Genomic DNA, 19,002 nt, shown 5'->3' with positions numbered 1-19,002 from the left:
ACTAGAAAACAGGACTACCTATAGTAAAGCTCTCTGTGCATCACTGTCTTTTTTATTTTGTTTTTATTTTATAAAATGTATTTTGAGTTTAATTTTTGTCTATGTCTTCCTTTCATTCTGTTTTATTGTATTTGTACTTGCTTCATTTTTCTGATGGATATGTCTTGCATGTTTTAAATTCTCTGAACAACCAATAAAGTGTTAATCATAAAATAATAATAATAATAATAATAATAATAATAATATTCAGGCAGATCACAGGCGTCCAAAACCTCTTTGCAGCAGGGGTCCGTTGAGCTACCGCTAACGCTCGTTAGCTCGTCCGTTAGCTCCGTACGCAGTCGGTTGTCGGGACAGACGGTGTCGGTGTCGGTGTCGGTCGGTGGTCGGTCGGTCTGTGCTGAGAATGAGCCCCAAACATGTCAGGTTGGTTGAGCTCTGTTTGTACGCAGTCCCGAGGACGCAGAAACAGCCTCGCTCTGAGAAACTGCGGCTTTATTCGCGCCAATGAAACAAATTCAATCCTCAGTCTTTTGTTTTTTACAAGCTAACCTAAGCTAGGTGGCTAGTTAGCTTGTAAAGTATGTTCCAGCCTGGAGCTTTACAGTGAGGAGCTTTACAGTGAGCTTTACAGTGACTTTACTTATAGCTTTACTCCCATGCCTCCACTCTAAGGTGAAATATGTTGTCGGACACTTTGAATGAGCTCTTTGATTCAGTTTAAGATCTACTTTTAGACGCTGCTTGCTAACGTTACCGCCCACTGCCATTGCTTCCTCTACGTGACCATTTTGTTAAAATTACCCCACAAAAAATAAAGTTTGGTGTTCTTGCAGTATGCCGAAATAATGACTACCTCTACAGGGCTCTACATTCAGTGAAAGCGATGTCTCTGGGTGCATTTGGTTTCCACTTCCAGGCCTGAAGATATTAAATTAGTAGTTTTTTAAATGGAGTTTGGTTTTGCGCTTGTTGTCTGCACACTGGAGAACAGGGCTTAAATTCCCTGTTAGTCAGTGACCTTAACCTACCTAAACAAACAACTACACCCTAACTAACCCGTCTTCTTGTTAAAACCAGCTTTAATGTAAACGAACTGCACGTTTTAACTCCAGTTTAGTGTTTCTTTGTGTCTCATTCAGTAAAGTCAATAATGTGTGCCCTCTTTTATAAGGAAAGTTAACTCTGTAAATAGTTAACTAAAAGTGTTTTTAAAAGTCATTATCATGGGCCGGGCCCTCTCATTAGTCACAGCCCTGTTATTGTGTGAGAGAGAAAGGCCTTCACTCATTCGTCTGTAATGTTACACATCTGAAATCTTATCCTGTTAATGGAAGAGTCTATAAATATACCACTTCAGACCTTTTTGACCTGTTTACTCTACAGAGAATATATATTACAGAGTTTAATATATATTACAGAGTTTAATATCCACACATGTGAGGTCTCTTCCACATCTGCAGTAATGAAATATCTTAATTATAGTATTAATGCAAATTTAGCATCAAAGTTATGTGAGTGATGGTTGTAAAAGATTGGGTTTAAATGGACTTTTTGATGCTGTGAGGTATTGTGTAAGGTTGTTTATTCATTTAAATATATCTTGCTATAGTGATACAGGTGCAACTAACAATAATTAGTATTAATTGGTTAATCTAGGGATTGTTTTCTCAATTATTTATCAGAAAATGGTAAAAAAAAAAAGCCAAATTTAACTTTATATGTCCAAAATGTGGGTCTTGTTTTGCTTAAAAATGACTTGAATGATTATCAATAATATATAATATCTTTCTTTATATATGACTTATCAGAAAGTTACAGAGTGCGTCACATAAAGAAGTGAACAACACACAAAACATCTAAGAAACACAGCAATAAAAGAATCAAACAAACCAAATAAAAACAAAACCCCCGAACAGAAACAATAAAGGTACGTTTGAAAGAAGTCACTGACTCATTCTGTCATGTTTCCTCAAGGAGGTTGTTCCAGTTACTGATTAATCTTCTGACTATCGATAAAGATCAATTAATCAAATGATTGTTTAAGCTCTGTTGCATGGGAACAGGATTGTATGGATTAAGTAGCTCTAAAAGAGATGGATTAGTGTTAGTTATGAGGATTTTCACTGTTTTCTGTTTTCAAATAGACCAAACAGTTAACTGATATAAAATAATAGGCAGATTAATTGATTAGTTATTGTTAATTGCAGCTTTTTGTTTAACCGAACTTTGTTTTGGATTTGAAATCTTCAGACTTTTCCCCTCTGCTGTCTCCAGGGACGACCTGACGACATCCTGTTCTTCCTCCATCATCCCAGCTGTGTCGGATAGGACGACCCTCCCACATCTTTCCATCTGCTAAGGTCTGTTCTCCCCCCTCGACCCCCCCCCTTCCAGCACCGAGTCTGCACCACATCCTCCTGGATTGAACAGTCCCAGCCAAAGCCCCTTCATAGAAACAGAGACCATGTATTGCCTACAGTGGCTCCTCCCTGTGCTGCTCATCCCCAAGCCGCTGAACCCAGCGCTGTGGTTCAACCACTCCATGTTCATGGGCTTCTACCTGCTCAGCTTCCTGCTGGAGAGGAAGCCCTGCACCATCTGTGCCTTGGTCTTCCTGGCTGCCCTCTTCCTCATCTGCTATAGTTGCTGGGGCAACTGCTTCCTCTACCACTGCCAGGACGCAGCGCTGCCGGACGCCGCCCACGACCCAGCGATTGTCGGGACCTAGGAGAGAAGAAGGGGGGAAAGTGGGGGAGGGGCACTAAGGGTGAGGAGGCATTGCTGGGGGAGTGATACTGCCATGCTGTAAGACTACACTTTGGGGGTGGGAGAGAGGTGTAGAGGCGGTGTTAAAGGACTGCTGGATGGGAGTACCGCTAATACAGAGAGTGCCAGGCCAAAGGCGGTGTTAAGGAGGAGAAGAGCCAGAGGATTATGGGGGGGTGGGGCGGGGGGGCCGATTTGCCATGCTGTACCGTAAGATAGACTTGAATTACAGGAGGGGGGAGACATTATGTGTATTTTATGTAACAGGAAGGGAAGGAGGGGAATGCTGGGAGTCGGAGATGTGTGGAGTTGGAGGAAAGAAGAATTTCAATTTTAGCAACTTTCATTCCAACATTTGAATGAAAAGATGAGACGTCAACCTAAAGTGACCACCGTGTTTCAGTATTCTGGTTCCTTTCTGGCCCTCTGGCTCGTTTAGAGAGACGCCACTTTCTCCCCCAAAAAAACCCCCCGTTCGATTATCTTTTCAGAACGAAGACACTCTCCACCTCAAACTGCCAAAATTCCCGCGACCGCCACCGAGAGCTGGACGCAGAGCAGCCGCGCTTGCTTCTCTCCTCGACCGCCGCAGTTGTTGACGAACTTTGTACGCCGCGTAGTGTTAAAAGAGGGAAGGCATCTTGATATGTTTGTCCCCCCGCTCACCTGGAGAAAGGAGGAGAAACGTTACCGCTCACAGTCCAACCTGACGACACCCCCCCCCCGTTGGCTCCGTACACCGGCACTGGACAATCAATAACTTACGCTGTGAATAACTCCTCCTTCACCGCAGCGCCACACACAAACACACCCTCCCTCCAGAAGGTGTAATAATGCTGAGAAACTGTCCCGTTATTACCCCACTGTGCTCTGCAGCTGCCCCCCTCTCCTCGTCTTCCTCGGCGTGAACGTCCCCCCACCGCCGGACCCAACATGGGAACTTTTTTTGTTTCTTTTTCTTGCTGTTTTGTTTGTTTTTCTTGTGCATGGGTTGCCGTTTTTTCAAGTTCAGACACACATTTTAATTCATTAAAACAAAATGCTGAAAGTTTCCAAAGGGTAGAATAATCTGGATGTATGTGTGTGTGTGTGTGTGTGTGTGAGTGTGAGTGTGTGAGAACATTTTTGTGTTAGGTGCGATAGGTGTGTATTTCTTTGTGATCATGACATGCTGATGAGCGTAAATATGTGGAGATACACAAGGTAACGTAACAGTAGATGGTCAAATGGTGTCAAATCTCCACTGACAATACGTTTGTTAATCAGAAAGTTCCCTTGTGTATCGCTGCTGTAAGTGTTATTTTTAGCTGTCAGACACAGGCTAAGGTGTTTATACTGTGTACCTATATGTGTGTGTGGGTGTGTGTGTGTGTGTGTGTGGCTCCTGTCGCAGTGTTCAACATGCTCACTGCTACATTATTGCTTTGGTTTTAATTTAAATAAAGTTTTTCCTCTCAACGTGTTCAAACTGTGTAGCTCTGTGTTTCTATCGAGCGTATAAAAAGGTATTCTGAAGATTATTGGGATTAGAAAGTGAGAGTTTTGTCTTATTGTTTAGGGTTAATTGGCAGAAATGTTATATATTATTAATAGTTTTCATGTTTAATCACCTGAAAAAACAACTTTTTGAGTGTTTTTGAGATTAATATTTTAACCAGGATCTCAGGACAGGCAGAAACACCGACCTCTGTGACGTCTCCGTGTCTTCATGTTTTCTTTTTGGAGCCCTAACGCCGGGAATGTGTCTCATTATCGTCTCTGATAAGATGTAATGAAGGGTTGTGTTTCGTTACCTCAGGTTAGAAAAACACAACGATTCCTTTATAGAATATTATATTCCATTTCTGCCAGCAGATCCTCCTAAATGTCACACTGGAGCTTTTTAAAGGAGTATAAATGGTATCAGGATATCAGCAGCAGGAGTAAAACAGGTTAAACAAACAGTAGGAAACTGGAGCTGGGTGTGAGTGTCAGACGATGATGCAACTGAAGAGCAAGCCGAGCCAAGAACCTGCTCCCGTTTCCCCACAGAGTTTCACGTCGTCGTTCGCCTCCTAATTGATATTTCTCATCCTCCTGGAACAGCTGAGAAAGTCCCCGGAGTTTATAAAACACGAGTGAATCATTTATTGAAACTACGGCTCAACATCGGCGTTAACTCGCAGCCGAGACAAACTCTTTCAGTTTTATTTATAAAATCTAAACTTAATCTAATCAGTTCCACCACAATATTGTTATATTATAAGCCTTAAAGTTTTATTAGTTCATTGATTCCCAGATGCTCCAATCATTTAATCCTTTTTATTTACTGTATTTTAAATGTATCTGGGCTGCCTTTGAATTGTGACTCTTTAACTTCTGTAACTGGATAAAAATGTTTGTTTCTAGAAGAGGATTTAATCTTTGATGAACAAATATGTAGAAATAAAATAAAGAAGGCTACAACGTGCTATCTCCAGTTGAAATGAGAAAATCTTACTGATTTTTTTTAGATGTATCTTCACTCCATGATGCAAATATATTTTAACATTTATTATAGTCTGTTTCCAATGAATCCGAGCACTGAGTCCTTTTAATGCTCGCAGAAGAGAAACACTTCCTTTCTTTTAAAGTATTAAATGCAAAATAAAGTCTCAATAACACACATTTCTGTAAGCAATATACATCCAGTTACAATAATATACAATTGTTAAAACCACAGTTTGATGCATAAGTGGGACAAAATGATGAGCCGTGAGGCCTAAATGAGGTGTGTCACTTTGAACAGGGTCTTCATCTGCCTGCGGAGAACGCTTTGACTCAACCTGCTCTCTAAAAAATGGTAATTATGGACAAACAACAAACACATGCACGCTCTTTAGGAGGAGGTGGTCACAGGCAACGAGTGTTTGTAGTCATGTGAATTCCTTGCAGGTGATAAACTTGTAAAACCTGCAGGAAACAAAGGGAATCATTCAGTAACTGCTGGACGGGGTCGCTGTGGGATTCAGTACATTCCTGTTCCTGCTGAATTTAGTGATCCTCTGACACACAGCATGTTAGTGTGCTGATTTTAGCATTTAGCTCCAAGAACTGCTGTGACTAAAGAGCCTTTCCCGAGAAGCTTAGTCTGCTCTGATTGGTCAGCTCCCATAACCTCTGAGCGGGGAACGACCATCGTATAGATTCACTGGGTTTCAGTGGGCGGGACTGGACCGTCACCTCGCCCAGTGGTTCCCAGGACCACCACTAGTGCGAAACCATCACAGGGGATCGCGAGGCCTTCTTGATTTTAAAGGGGTGTACGGAAACTTTTAAAATATACACAGTGGGACTTTATCTCAGCATTTAGTTAATTTCTGTGAAGAAAAATAAATGAAAATGTTATTTTTAAAGTTTAGTTTATTATTTAAGATCTAAACTTTGAAGACCTGCCTGAACATAAGCCACATTCAAAGTCTTTACTCTCTGGTAAACAGCCTCATCCTGCATTAGAGCTAATAAAACAACGGGCAAGCGTTTGTCAAAGAAGTAGCTTATTAAGTCTTTATGATTGTTTAAAGAAACATTGTTTACTGCAGTTATTGTGTTCACTATTCTGGTTCATTGTACAGTTTATCCATTGTTCTCTTCTGTTATTGTTATAATTTATAGATATTTCATGTCATATTCAATGCATGTCACATAATGAGGGGACGACAGTTAACTCAATGATAGAAGAGGGGTCCTTTAAGGAACAAGGTTGGGAACCACTGACCTAAAGGTGGTGCCTGTTACAATGTGATGTAATAGCATGATGGAGGAAAAGGTTGAATACAAAGGCTGAGGCGGTGCAGGAGCAGTGTTTTCTGTGGGAGACGTTTCTCCCTTTGGCGTGGACTTTTGTCACATTTCTGACCTTTTACATGCACTGAGAGAAAACCCCCAAAAAGCATAATATGGCCTCTTTAACACATCTTTTCCTTCCGTCAACAACAACAACAACAACAGCAGCTGGAAAACCACCAGCAGAACTACTGTAGTCTCAGTTGACCAAGTCAAATCTAATAAATCTAAAGATAATATGGTTAAAAATGCCTACTAACACGACTTCTGATGATCTCTTCTGATATATTACTGTGTTTATCTCCGGGACCATCTGGTCCTGCAGGAGGGGGCCAACAGTCGAGTCCAAACTCTGGTTCTTCTTTATATTCTGAACATTTTTTGGGAGCTAATCTGACTCTGCATCAGATTATTATTTTTTTTAAAAAAGAGGACCAACAGTGTCTTCCCATGCTGTTCTACATTATAACATCCCCTGTGAGATTTTAATGGTGCGGTTGAATTGATTCAAGATGTGGTTTCCAACATGAGAGCTTTGGTATGCTGAGAACGTTTAATTCCCTGCTTTATATCTGAGAATATCTTGAGAGGAATGATCAGATTTGATGATCTTCTGGTATTTCTTAAAACAAAACCTTCCCTTAACATGATGCAAGGTTTAGGGGAAAAACCCAAAACTGACTGTATAACTTTCTTTGATTTGCACATTAAGAAATATGACTAACGTCTTCTTCTCACGCCACTCGAGTGACCTTCCAGACATTCCTTAAATCATCCAGTCAGAGAGGTTGCAGGGCAGTTCAACCACAGCCAAATCTATTCTGTGGCGAGCGAAAGCATCCTCAGGTCAGGGCCCTTCCCAAACCTCAGTTCACTGAAACAGCCAGCAGGGGGCAGCACCAGCCTGCGTCTCAGTGACGATACAACACAGTGATAATGATGAAGGGCAATTTGGTAACAAGCCTTCAAAACAACAATGCATGACTCATAATGATTTACTGTGTGAACTAATGATGTATTCACTTTGAATTTATGTGATTATATTAAATATACATTTATTTACATGCTGGCTGAGTTACACAGACAAACATATTGCAAACCTCTCTCTCTCTCATGTGCTGTCCACTGGTTGTAAATACGACATGAGTAAAGGCTGTTTGGGTCGAGCAGCAACATATAGATGTTTGTTTGAGACTACCAGTAATGAACGGCTTCACATATCAACAGAAAATTAACAGGAAACTATAATCAAATAAAGCAGAAATGCCAAAGAATTTGCTTCAAGCTCGTTCAATGTGAGGATTTACAGTTTTTTTCTGTTTTATTATGACTGTAAACTGAATATCTTTGGGTTTTGGACTGTCGATTGAACAAAACGATACACTGAAGACATCACCTTGAGCTCCGGGAAACTAAAAATATATTCTTAAACAATTTTAAAACATTTTATAGATAAAACAAACGATAAACTGAGGAAATAAATGGCAGATTCACAATGAAAACCACAGTTAATTGCACTTCTGGTAACTGGATTCCAACATTAATTGATGAACTGATGACTTGATCAGATCTTTAAGTGGACATACTTTCATGGCCGCAGGATTAACATCAGCTTACGTCGCAGCTCTTTTCATGAATATTTTCACATCTAACGCTGTAAATTGAGAGTTTATTTCAACCAAAGCAGCGTCGGTGATTGTTGGAAAGACTAACAAAGATGGTTTTGGTGAGTTTTATTTAATTTCTGTCCCATTGTTTGGGTCTGAGATGCTGGTGCTTTAGTGCAACGTCCAGTGGAAAGGGAATTTCGTGTATTTAACCTTTAACTAATCACATAAACTGACAGGGACTATATTTCAAGGCAAGATTTCTTGACATATCCTGCATTAATTTATGCATTAAATCCTAATGAGTCATGCATTAGTTACTCTTTATCAAGCAGTAATTACACTGCTAATGACACACCCAGGATCACCTCCTTCAAGCTAAATCAATGCACATATGTCGCTCACATGACTACACACACTCATCAGCACATATCCTCAGCAAAGCAGCAAACTCACTGACAGAAAGAGCAGATTTAGGAGAGCAGAGTAAAACCTCTTAAATGCTGTTTGGCTGCCTGCCAGCGTTGTTTGTACTATAATCCTTTGGCGTCCCTGAATGTCACAGCTCCTGTTTGTGGAAACATTTCAGGAGCCATTTTATGTTCCTGCTACGAAGCGCCCAACAGCTCATGAAAACAAGGGACTTAAGTAGAACTCAGAGAGAAAAAGCAGCCTGCCACACGTAGATTTATGGTTCTGTGTGAGGTTCCTCTCACAGGCAGTAGGGGCACTGTTTGGGGCTGTTATTAGGGATTTATTTGGTCCCTTCAGGGTTTAATATTCACAGGATATTTTGGATTTTAGCTCATTATGCCTCTTAATTACACATTTCTGACATTATGTGGAATAATAGTAAATTTCTCCTTCATTTTCCCCAAAAAACAACAACCATGACCTGACCTGAAAATAAGTCCCAACACTGGAAAAGCAGAAATAATCTTAAAGCTTCACAAAAAAAAAATCTTAGCAGGTTAAATAACGAGGACAGAACTTCTTCATCTTTAAACAAAACTACAACTGAACAAAATAAATTCACGTTCCAAGTAAAGTCACTTCTTCTGTTTGCCACGAAGGTGCCACAAGTTTCTTCAAACAAAATCAGAAAGTACGACGCCTCATAAACTTTATCCAGCTCAGACACAAGCTTTGTTTAAATGTCGCCTCTCACTCTGACTGTCAGGATCATTGAGACTCTTCATGTCGGGGCTCATCAGAAACAAAAAGAAAAAAGAAAGAGAGCATCGGCCTGTTTTAGGCCCACATTTGTTTCCTATAGGAAGGTAATCTCAGTCTCTTGGTTCTGATAGGCCTCCTCCTCCATCTCAGTGTACAGCTGGTCCATCCTCTGGAAGGCTAGGTAGCCCTTTTTACCTGCAGAGAGAAAGTGTTATAAATACGGAGGTCCCAAAGTTTGTTAAGCTCCCGATCCGATCCAAGTCATTTCATATCCGATATAATGTGATGTGGTGCACAGCGCACACTTCAAGCACATTAAAGTAATTTAAAATCAATCCAATGTACATGCTTGACAATAGCTCTCTCCTACAGTAACACAGAGCGGAGAGGCAGACAGCGGAGAGAGCTGAAGATGGCTTCACTGTTTGTGAGTTAAAAAACAGCTGCATGACAGCTGGAGTCAAACAAAAGATCTGCTCGGGTCAATAAAGCTCAACATAGTCGATACCGATCAGTTAAAAAAATGCCTTTATCGGCCCGATACCAATCTTTGAGATCGGGTCGGAACATTTTATAAAATAAAATATAATTAAATACAAATGAATGAAGAATAATTCATGATTGTACCAAAGGAGAGGACAGTCTCTCTGGCAGCGCTGCGAAGATCTTCATCTGCTGATCTCCACAAATCTGCTATGTGGTCCACGCTCTCCGTCGCCTGGCAAACACACACACACACACACACACACACACACACACACACACACACACACACACACACACACACAGTAGACACTTTAAAATGTACCAAACAGTGCTGGAAACTGTATTTCTGTGAGTGTTGCTGTGTTTGCTGAGAGTTTGTGTAATGTGTGTTGCTCACCCTGAGGCATTTAAGAGCCAGACAGGAACCTTGTTGGATCAGAACATCAGTGCTTTTCAAACTCTCCGTGTAGTAAACTACCGCCTGGAGGAGAAGGTAATGGTGTTGTTATTTGTGCCACTGTAGGAGCTGCATCATTGCATTTATTTGACTGTGATATATATAAAGATGGACAACATGACAGCTCTCCAAAAGTGAAGCCAAAACATCTGGATCGCCCCCTGGTGGCTGACTGCAGTATAGGTCTTGTTAGACGAGCCAAACTAAAACATCTAATTACAGATCAAAAAATAACATTTTCCCAAAGATGGTTTCTGCCATTCTAGGTAGTTCTGATCACGCTGGTTCTGATAAGTTTGGTTTTTATTAATATCTGAGGCTGTAAAAAGGCTTTTTACATTATTATTGAGAGCTGAGCCCAGCATACGGTCGGGATCTCCATATTGTGGCGCCAACCCCAATCACTACTGGCTCCGAATGCGGTATATGGCAGCGGCCCTAACCCGGGATATTCTGGCTTAATCTTTGTACAGTGGGAGGAAGTGGAGTCGTCCATCTTTATATATGTTGGATTCCCCTTGAAATCAATTTGACGGGGACTGTTTGATGTACCTTGCTCCTGAAGGCCTTGCAGCCTGCGGCTCTGCACAGACAGTTGGCTGCAGCTTTGCAGACTTTGTGGTTGGAGTCGATCTGCAGGGCGGCCAGAGTCCGCAGGGTGCATCCCAGTGGGAGGAGCTCCGTGATGCACCGCCCCCTCAGTTTATTTAAAGCACGCCTCCTCTTGGGACTCCTCAGGGCTGACAGGATGTACTCTGAAACCCACCAGAGACCATAGCGCATGAATAATACATCTAATTTGTTCGGTTTAATAGCTGTGGGTTTTCAGATGAAGTTGGAGCAGTTGTTATAGGAAGTCTCGTCAATGTTGGCTTTTAAATACTAAGGTTCAAAGTTCATTCTTGACCTTGGAAACAGGTCAAGTGTTATAATTTACATATTCACTTTAGAAATAGAAAACCTGAAAAAATCCTTGCTGAGGTAAATGCAAAAAAATTATTAATACTGAAGGTTAAACTGTTAAATATTGTCCTCTTCATTCTCATTTCTATCCTCATCTCTGTGCAGCTCATTAACAGCCTTGAGATGTCTTTAATGTTCTAGGATTTGAAGCATAATGTCCATTTTTCCAGCTCAGAAAAGCAAATTCAACAATATCTTTCTTACTTTGGCTGTAAACTCCGCCCACCTGGTGTTTAAAGTTGAAACAAATGCCACGTTTCATTTCAGACTTTATCCCAGACTGAATGAAGCACAGAAACAAGTTGTTGTTTTAGACGTGTCGTGCTATGCAAACCAAATGTTTATTGCAGCAGTCATCAACATACTATAGCCACATGAAGAAGGAGAGGAGGCGAGAGCAGGGGAGGGAAGAGAAGAGAAGAAGGAAGGATGCATTTTTGTGTCTTTCTATCCATCACAGCTAAGTGTCTAACCCTAAAACCAAGTCTCAAACCTCCCACCCTAACTCAAACTTGTGGGGTCTAGCATTGTGGTTCCCACGAAGCTGTTGGATCTCACAAGTATAGTGGGTTCCCAGTTTTTGGATCCCACTAATATAGTAAAACAAGCCCACACACACACACACACACACACACACACACACACACACACACACACGCCCAGTTTGTTTGGTGTGCAGTAAAGTTGACAGATGGTTCAGATGCCTTTAGCAATCTGGAATTTCTGGAACGTTTTCAGATCCTAAAGCTCTCTGGTGGAACTATAACAGCATACCCTTCCTCCAATACACACACATACACACACACACACACACACACACACACACACACACACACACACACACACACACACACACACACACATCTCAATACACAACACATAAGATTCAATTCAATAAAGATGAATGGAACTTCGTATGTGAACCTTGTAGTATTAATACCTCAGAGTGAACAGTTCCTATGAAAACTGCAGACACTGGAGAAAGATGTTGCTGCTGATTTGTTTTATTTTATTTAAACACCACAAACCAAATTCCATTCTCCACCCCAATAATTGTATTTGGGTGGAGCAATAAATCTCAGAATCTGAAAACCTTGAAACAGAAAAACCAAAGCAATCTGAATGGATGGATTTCACTTTGTGTGTGTTTTTTTTTGTAACTGGATGAACGGATGGTAGAGTTTTAAAAATGATAGTTATACCTTCTTTGGAGAGGCGTAAGATGTGCTCTCCCAGCTCCTGGAAGCTCCAGCGTTTCAGATACACAGAGAACTGGAAGAGGGTGACTCTCTCCGGGCTGCAGACGGGCCGAAGGCTGGGCACCGTCCGACAGGCCGTCTGGAGCTGCTGCAGGAGCTGAGAAAACACTGCAGAGGATGGAGAAAAAGGTTTCAGCGTGCAGGAGCCAGCAGCTATTAATGCCTGAGATACTTATAAAACCACATTTAGCACTTTGAGTTTCTGTTTGCATTTAATTGTGTGTTGGTGAATTTTTCCTCTCGGCAGAGAATTTGAAAAACAAACAGTACATACAGTGGAGGTTATCAACCTACTGAGTTGCCTTTATTCTTTGGCCTCCATTTAGTTTGACTTTGATTTTAACAAAGACTTATTGCAAGCTAACCACCGAAATACAGCAAATATGTCCATAAATGAATATTGATGCAAACCTGTAAATATGATTTTGAAATTAATGAATTATTTACAATTGTATTATCACAACATTTCTCAGATTGTTGAATATTGATCTGCCAGCCAGTGAAAAACTTCCACCCGCCAGAAAACGAAAAGACAAAACAGATTTAATTTTCAATCATTTGTTCCAACTGAAATGTTCGGCCAACATTTAAAACTTATAAAACATTGTCAAACCCACAGTCAGTGTGGTCTATATAACTTTGTAATGAAGTGCTTTTGGACTTTGTACCTTTTTCTGACTGGCCCGGCTGTTTGGCCTTCACCTTGTGTGTGTAACGTTTCTTCAGCGTCCTGGAGAAACTGTCAGAGCGGCAACAGAAAGGAGAGCTGCTGTCGTTCACACACTCCTCCCAGAACAACAGCACATCCCTCGTTCTCTGGGCCTTCGGGAGGACTGAAGGTAAAGAGAGGAGGATGTACAATCATGCCTTGTATGTTATGTTAATGGTAGATTCTCTTAAAGACAGACAGGCAGATCTTCCACTTACTGTCTCTGGCTGAGATGTTGTCGTTCTTCTCTAACAGCAGACAGCTGACTCTATCCAGGACTTCAGCCTGCAGAGCCATTTCCTCCAGCAGCTCCCTCCTGGACGGGCTGAAGTCGGTCGTTGTTATCATCTGAGGAAACGTTATGTTCACTTGTTAGATTCTAACAAACAGTTTGAGGGTGGACACAGATTCCTAATAATCTGCTTGTGCTGCCATCTAGTGGTTCCTGCATGCTGTGACTAATCCTAGGGATTATGTACCTATAGCATAGGATGCTTCTCATTTACATTAAATATTAACAACCAGAGCAAATGCAGGAAGTAGTGAGTCTTAATGCAGAGAGGTGGACGTCTGACTTTCATGCAGAAGACTCATCTTCTCCAATGCGTAGATATTGTAGAAAGTGAGAATATTTGAAATAGTTGTATTGGATGTGAATTTAAAAAAAAAGTTAAATGTAATCCACAGTTTTTAGAATCTTCTTTGTCCTGTGATCAAAAGATGTAACTTTGGTTTAAGAGGTTGTACATGGACACAATAAAACGAGGTGTCCTTTTTAAAAAATTAATTTCCTGTATTTCTACATCTGGGAAATAATTAACACATAATTTACTGAACTTATTCAAAGGAGGACACAGGCCTGTATATATTTTGAAGAATAGGACTGATGGATCTATGGTATTAAGGAGTTCGGTCTAGACCTGCTCTATTTGAAAAGTGTCCTGAGATAACTTCTGTTATGAATTGGCGCTATACAAATAAAATTTTACTGAATTTAATTATTATTATTATTGATAGATGAATGTATCATTTGCAACTTAAATCGCAACATACAAAATGTTTTAAAGAATATGTAAAGTAACAGCGTCTATACCTTTTATATAAGAGGACGGTCAATGAAGCTATTTAAGTCTTGTGAGCAGTTATCGGTTATAGCTGAGATTAGATGGGCTTTGTTCTTCCTCCTCACAGTGGCACTCTGTTCCTGTCGGCTTCCACTTTTATGAACTGATGCTTGTTCATTCAGTGAGTGAGAAATGTGCATGTGTGGGACTCGTCTGCGTCTACAGCTGGTCCACAGATGCACAAAATGTACCATAGATCCGAGTAGGCAGGCTGTCCGTGTCCACTACTCGTCTTTGGCAGATTTTTGGAGCATATCAGAGCAAAATCAGCAGCGCAATTCACATTCTCAGCCAGAATCTGAAAGGAGGCCAGGATTGTGATGTAAACTAATCTCCAGGTTCTTGATATTTATTTCAAGGTTATTCGTGGGATATTTAAAATAATAAATGGTGTGCCCAGGGAACTGCATCTCTCTGCATCACACTACAAACTTCTTTTAGTTGCTGGGAAGATGCATCTTTCATAATTGGATCAAAGGCTTCCTCTGGTACAGAGAGATTTTTAATATCCTCCTCTAGGAAAAGGTTACAGGTTGTCTTAAAAAGAAAACATGAGCTGTTTCTGAAGGTTGGGTCACCTTTTATTAATTATTTACCTGCATATCTGAAAAACCATCAGTACTTTGAAGGCGAAAGCCCTTTTCTGAGTGGAAGACCCCCTCTCATAACCCCAAAACTATAGGACACACAACATGATACAGCTACTGATGACTCTTGTTGTTGTTATTACTTTATTTCTCTGGATTACACCTCAACCTGCGATTGGATTCGTCTAGCTCTCTGCAAAGTCTTATTTCTTTTATAATCCCCTTTTTTGTTCATTCAAAAATACAACACACAACTTCACCTGTAGCAGGATGCAGCATATATCCAGGTGAGTCTCGATAGCCTGGTCAAGACCCCAGTTCCCAGAAGTCAGAGGGGCGATGACCAGCTCTTCCTCAGAAGCTGATTGGCTGTTCTGGGAGAAGAGGCCGAGACTCCTGCGAGTGCTCTGCTGGAAAGAACTGATGCTGATGGGTAAAGACAAAAAGGAGAGATGAGTTGTTTCACATGAAGTCAGTGTTTTTTATAAATGATTCTCTTCTGTGAACTCACCCACTGTCCTTCAGTCTCAGGCTGCCCAAACAGGAAGTGTCATCATCTGCATTGAAGTCATGTGAGAGGAAGTCAAAGCTGCCCAGGACTTCCTCCACAGCCAGAGTCTCCTCTGATGATGAGCTTCTCAACAGGGAGAGGTCGTTCTGGGGGGAGAACGCGGTGTAGGGCGTAAAGATCACACACAGTATGTTTGCTTACAGTGTGTGTGTGTGTGTGTGTGTGTGTGTGTGTGTGTGTGTGTGTGTGTGTAGGTACTAACAGGTACCTTCAGTATGGTCGCCAGGTGCAGTATCTGGTGGTCCAGGGTTCTCAGCTCCTTCTCAGAGCAGCTCTGGTTCTGTAACATCTTCTCCAGCTCTGCGATCAGAGCTCCCAGCCTGATGGCCTGGGCCCTGCGCTGGGCACCGCTCACCCCCGGCCTCCCCGGGGCCGGAGCCGCGGTCGTGGGTGAGGAAGGGGTTACGGCGGGGGGCTGAGCAGCGGGTGAGGCAGGGGCAGAATATGACTGACATTCTGGAGAGTTCTGGAACAAACATGGGGGAAGTTTAAAACAAGGCAAATAAAGGAGAGATGCCAAGCTCCTCCTCCTGGATCCACTTTTATTTTACATTATGAGCTTTATGTATCAGTAATTGTATCATCAATATTCGGACATAGGTTTTTTACCTATTAAAAGGGTTAAAAGGACAGTGGGTGATGAATGTTGTACAGATTGTAAATGCAAATTGTGATTTTTAGTACATAAATCAAATCTGACTTAAACTTGACAGATAAAGTTGTTTGAAAAAGAGGTATTGAGGCAAAAACTGAAGTGAGAAACAGAGAGAAAACAAGAAGTGCTGAAGAGATAAGAAGGTCGACCAAACTAAGAAAATAGTCCCTCTAGTTGTAAACAATCTCATCATCAATTAAAATCCCAATGAAGACAGTAGATACATTTTAAATTGTGCCAGATACAAAATCTATTAAAATCTGAAGCTACACTATTATTAGATATTGTTAGACCAGAAAATGTTGGTATGTTATTGTCTTATTAGGCATTAAAAAGTGACATCAGTGAACACGGGCCACCAAAACACTTTTAAACTTGCATGTAAATAACTAAAAACTGTGAATAAAAACTGAAAGCAAGGACAGGAGGAGTAGTTAGGGCTGAGCTGTGCCGACTCTGAGAGCTGAGACTGTGTGAACTTACTGTACACACATTAAAGTGTCTCTGACATCAGTTAGACGTCTCTCTAACTCTCTCTATTCTCATTTGCACCAGGATTTCAATGCAGTGTTGAATTTAACCAAATGTGTTTGGATTCAAGTTGTTTTTTCACCTGAACACCGACAGTGTCCGGTCCCAGGGCTCCACTGTGGGTCTCAGGTTCTGGTTCTCCAGCTGTGTTCTTTCTGAGGATGTCAGGAGTGCTGGACCTGTATTACACAAATATCATCTTTATTTGTTTGCAGTATTATTATTATTAGTATTATTATTACAGCATTTAGCATGGTGATACATAGAATGAATATGGTAAACTAAGCTGAAACTCAATATAAAGCTTGGTAAAGCTGAGGAAAGCTGCAGGTTGAGCTGATAATTCTCCGTTGGTTGGTCATTTATTATGAATATAAATCGATTACAGCTGCTTTAAAGAAATACAATACGTTGAATAATTAAATACATGAAGGTGAAGCTCTAGACAAACCTGAACAGAGGACATGATGGACAAACTGTCTGCAGTCGTGTTTATCATTATTGTTATTGTTATTTTGCCATCCAATGGAAGCCATACATTTTGACAACATTTGTTTCCAGGTCAAAGTAATATAATAGTACAGTAAACACTGTTTACCCTACTAGTTCATGTCAAAATGATTGCTGTGAAAAAGCTCTATTAAAAGGAATTAAACATGATTTGCTCTTGAGTTCATGCTCACATCTGTAGAGCCAGTAGGGAACCCATTTTACTCTCCGCTGGTGTGGAGCGAGTATCTAACACACTTCCCCACTCCCTCTCCTCTTCCTCCTCCTCCTCCTCCTCCTCCTCCTCTCCATCCTTCTCGTCCATCCTCTTCCTCCTCTCCCTCTCCTCTGCAGAGACCTCCAGGGATCCTTCCTCCCCGAGGGACAGCTGAGTCTGGCTTCCTCCCAGACTGGTGCCTTGACTGTGGCTGGAGGGGTAGCTGTGCGTCCGCTTGAGACTGTGGAGCATGAAATTACAGTGAAACATAAAATACACACAAATCTCTGCTGACAGAGTTTTAACCCATTAATGTCCGCAGTGGAATTGTATAATTTCCTTTCCAGCACTTAAAGTTCAAGCTGAGCTGACACAAATCCACATATACTTTTTCTAATTGTTCGTCACTAGGGGTAGTTTTTTCCCCAGGAATTTCAGATCTCCATATTGTTTGATAATTTAGATTAAAAAATGCATGATAAATATTAGAAAATTACAAATTAAAAATGTATATTTTCTCATTTGCAGCCACTTGTCCTGACAGTTTCCCCCTCTAACAGAAACTAAATCTGTGGGGCTTTTCCTTAGTGTACTAAACACAGCTATTAGTTATTAATGGGTTCATTCAAATATAGCATTGATGTATGTTTGAGTCTTTGCTGTACTGTACTTCAGTTATCAGAGATCTCTTTATTGGACCCACAGAGATATTGATCTGTAAGATTGTAAAGAGGTCCCAAACATGGAGGTCGAGGACCTGCATGGGCTCCAGAGATTATGCCGAGCAGTCAAAAGATGATAAAAGGAATAAGAAAGAAATACACGATGATGTTAAATTATGTTAAAAATTGTTATTTGCAACTACTTTCACCTGTTCAGGCTCTAAAAATCCTTTCGAACTCCACATTAAAGCCATAATCTGTAATCTGGACATGGCTTCATTTTATGGGTAATAAGCCAAAAATCTGTTCATTAATAGATATTATCTCTGTAGTCACTGTATAGTTAGATACCTGAGGTTGTAGGGGCTTTGAGGGCTGTGGTTCGGGGCGATGGCGGTGTGTGACGGGTTGGACAGGTAGCTGAGCAGAGACACGCCTCCTCTGTTGTGTCGACTTTTAGACACCAGAGACGGGAGGGAACCCTCCTGATCTTGCAGCTCACGCACCATCGACTGCAGGAGAGGAGGGAGAAGACACACACATCAACTTCAATGTCAGACTCTGTAGACTGACTCATATGAGTCTCAGTTAAATGCTCGGTGAGGCATTCAGGGTTATCATTTGACGACATAATTTATACACACTATATTACCACTTTATTATGTACATCTCATACACAGTCTAATACAACAGCCCTGCCATAATATTATGACTGAATCCTAATATGAGCTACATAATTTGTGAAATAACAGACTACAGCAGAAAATTCATTTTTTTACATAAAAAAATAAACGGTCACAACTTTTAAAGTGTTTAATTTAAAGGCTCTTTACTCACTTTTCTTTGTTCCTCGGTTGTTAAACATTTACACACTTGTAAATGTTCTGAATATACTGTCTTTTTACTCAGTGTTTGTGCTTCAGCAATACTTTCTAC

The 19,002-nt window shown here is 40.9% G+C and overlaps 2 protein-coding genes across 3 annotated transcripts in view; one reads left to right on the top strand and one right to left on the bottom strand.

The window, feature by feature from the left end:
• Positions 1 to 271: 271 nt before the first annotated feature.
• On the top strand, positions 272 to 4,231 carry blcap (bladder cancer associated protein). Of its 2 annotated transcripts, none has more exons than XM_051415658.1 (2): positions 272 to 426; positions 2,278 to 4,231. In XM_051415658.1, exon 2 carries the CDS (start codon positions 2,468 to 2,470, stop codon positions 2,729 to 2,731), a length of 264 nt encoding a protein of 87 aa, XP_051271618.1. In that variant the 5' UTR covers positions 272 to 426; positions 2,278 to 2,467; the 3' UTR covers positions 2,732 to 4,231. The 2 variants fall into 2 exon arrangements, with proteins under 2 accessions (XP_051271618.1, XP_051271619.1); XM_051415659.1 differs by having other exon boundaries at positions 273 to 426; positions 2,254 to 4,231.
• Positions 4,232 to 5,286: 1,055 nt separating this feature from the next.
• The window catches only part of ripor3 (RIPOR family member 3), a 61,317-nt gene continuing 47,601 nt past the window's right edge, over positions 5,287 to 19,002 (bottom strand). Inside the window, exons 13-25 of the mRNA XM_051415629.1 lie at positions 18,418 to 18,578; positions 17,382 to 17,645; positions 16,781 to 16,877; positions 15,721 to 15,978; positions 15,453 to 15,598; positions 15,202 to 15,367; positions 13,449 to 13,578; positions 13,190 to 13,354; positions 12,465 to 12,629; positions 10,852 to 11,054; positions 10,240 to 10,323; positions 9,984 to 10,074; positions 5,287 to 9,551 (exon numbers count right to left, since the gene is read on the bottom strand). Of these exons, the coding sequence (XP_051271589.1) occupies positions 9,451 to 9,551; positions 9,984 to 10,074; positions 10,240 to 10,323; positions 10,852 to 11,054; positions 12,465 to 12,629; positions 13,190 to 13,354; positions 13,449 to 13,578; positions 15,202 to 15,367; positions 15,453 to 15,598; positions 15,721 to 15,978; positions 16,781 to 16,877; positions 17,382 to 17,645; positions 18,418 to 18,578 (2,031 nt within the window). The 3' untranslated portion in view covers positions 5,287 to 9,450. The remainder of the gene's footprint in view (positions 9,552 to 9,983; positions 10,075 to 10,239; positions 10,324 to 10,851; positions 11,055 to 12,464; positions 12,630 to 13,189; positions 13,355 to 13,448; positions 13,579 to 15,201; positions 15,368 to 15,452; positions 15,599 to 15,720; positions 15,979 to 16,780; positions 16,878 to 17,381; positions 17,646 to 18,417; positions 18,579 to 19,002) is intronic.

Source organism: Dicentrarchus labrax, unplaced genomic scaffold, assembly GCF_905237075.1.
Source record: "Dicentrarchus labrax unplaced genomic scaffold, dlabrax2021, whole genome shotgun sequence".
NCBI lineage: Eukaryota > Metazoa > Chordata > Actinopteri > Moronidae > Dicentrarchus > Dicentrarchus labrax.
Note: the sequence above shows the minus strand (reverse complement) of the source record. Positions and strands in the feature narration are given on the sequence as shown.

What these genes read in the sequence shown, in the direction of transcription:
- blcap (XM_051415658.1), top strand. Translation starts at nt 2,468, where the DNA reads ATGTATTGCCTACAGTGGCTCCTCCCTGTGCTGCTCATCCCCAAGCCG.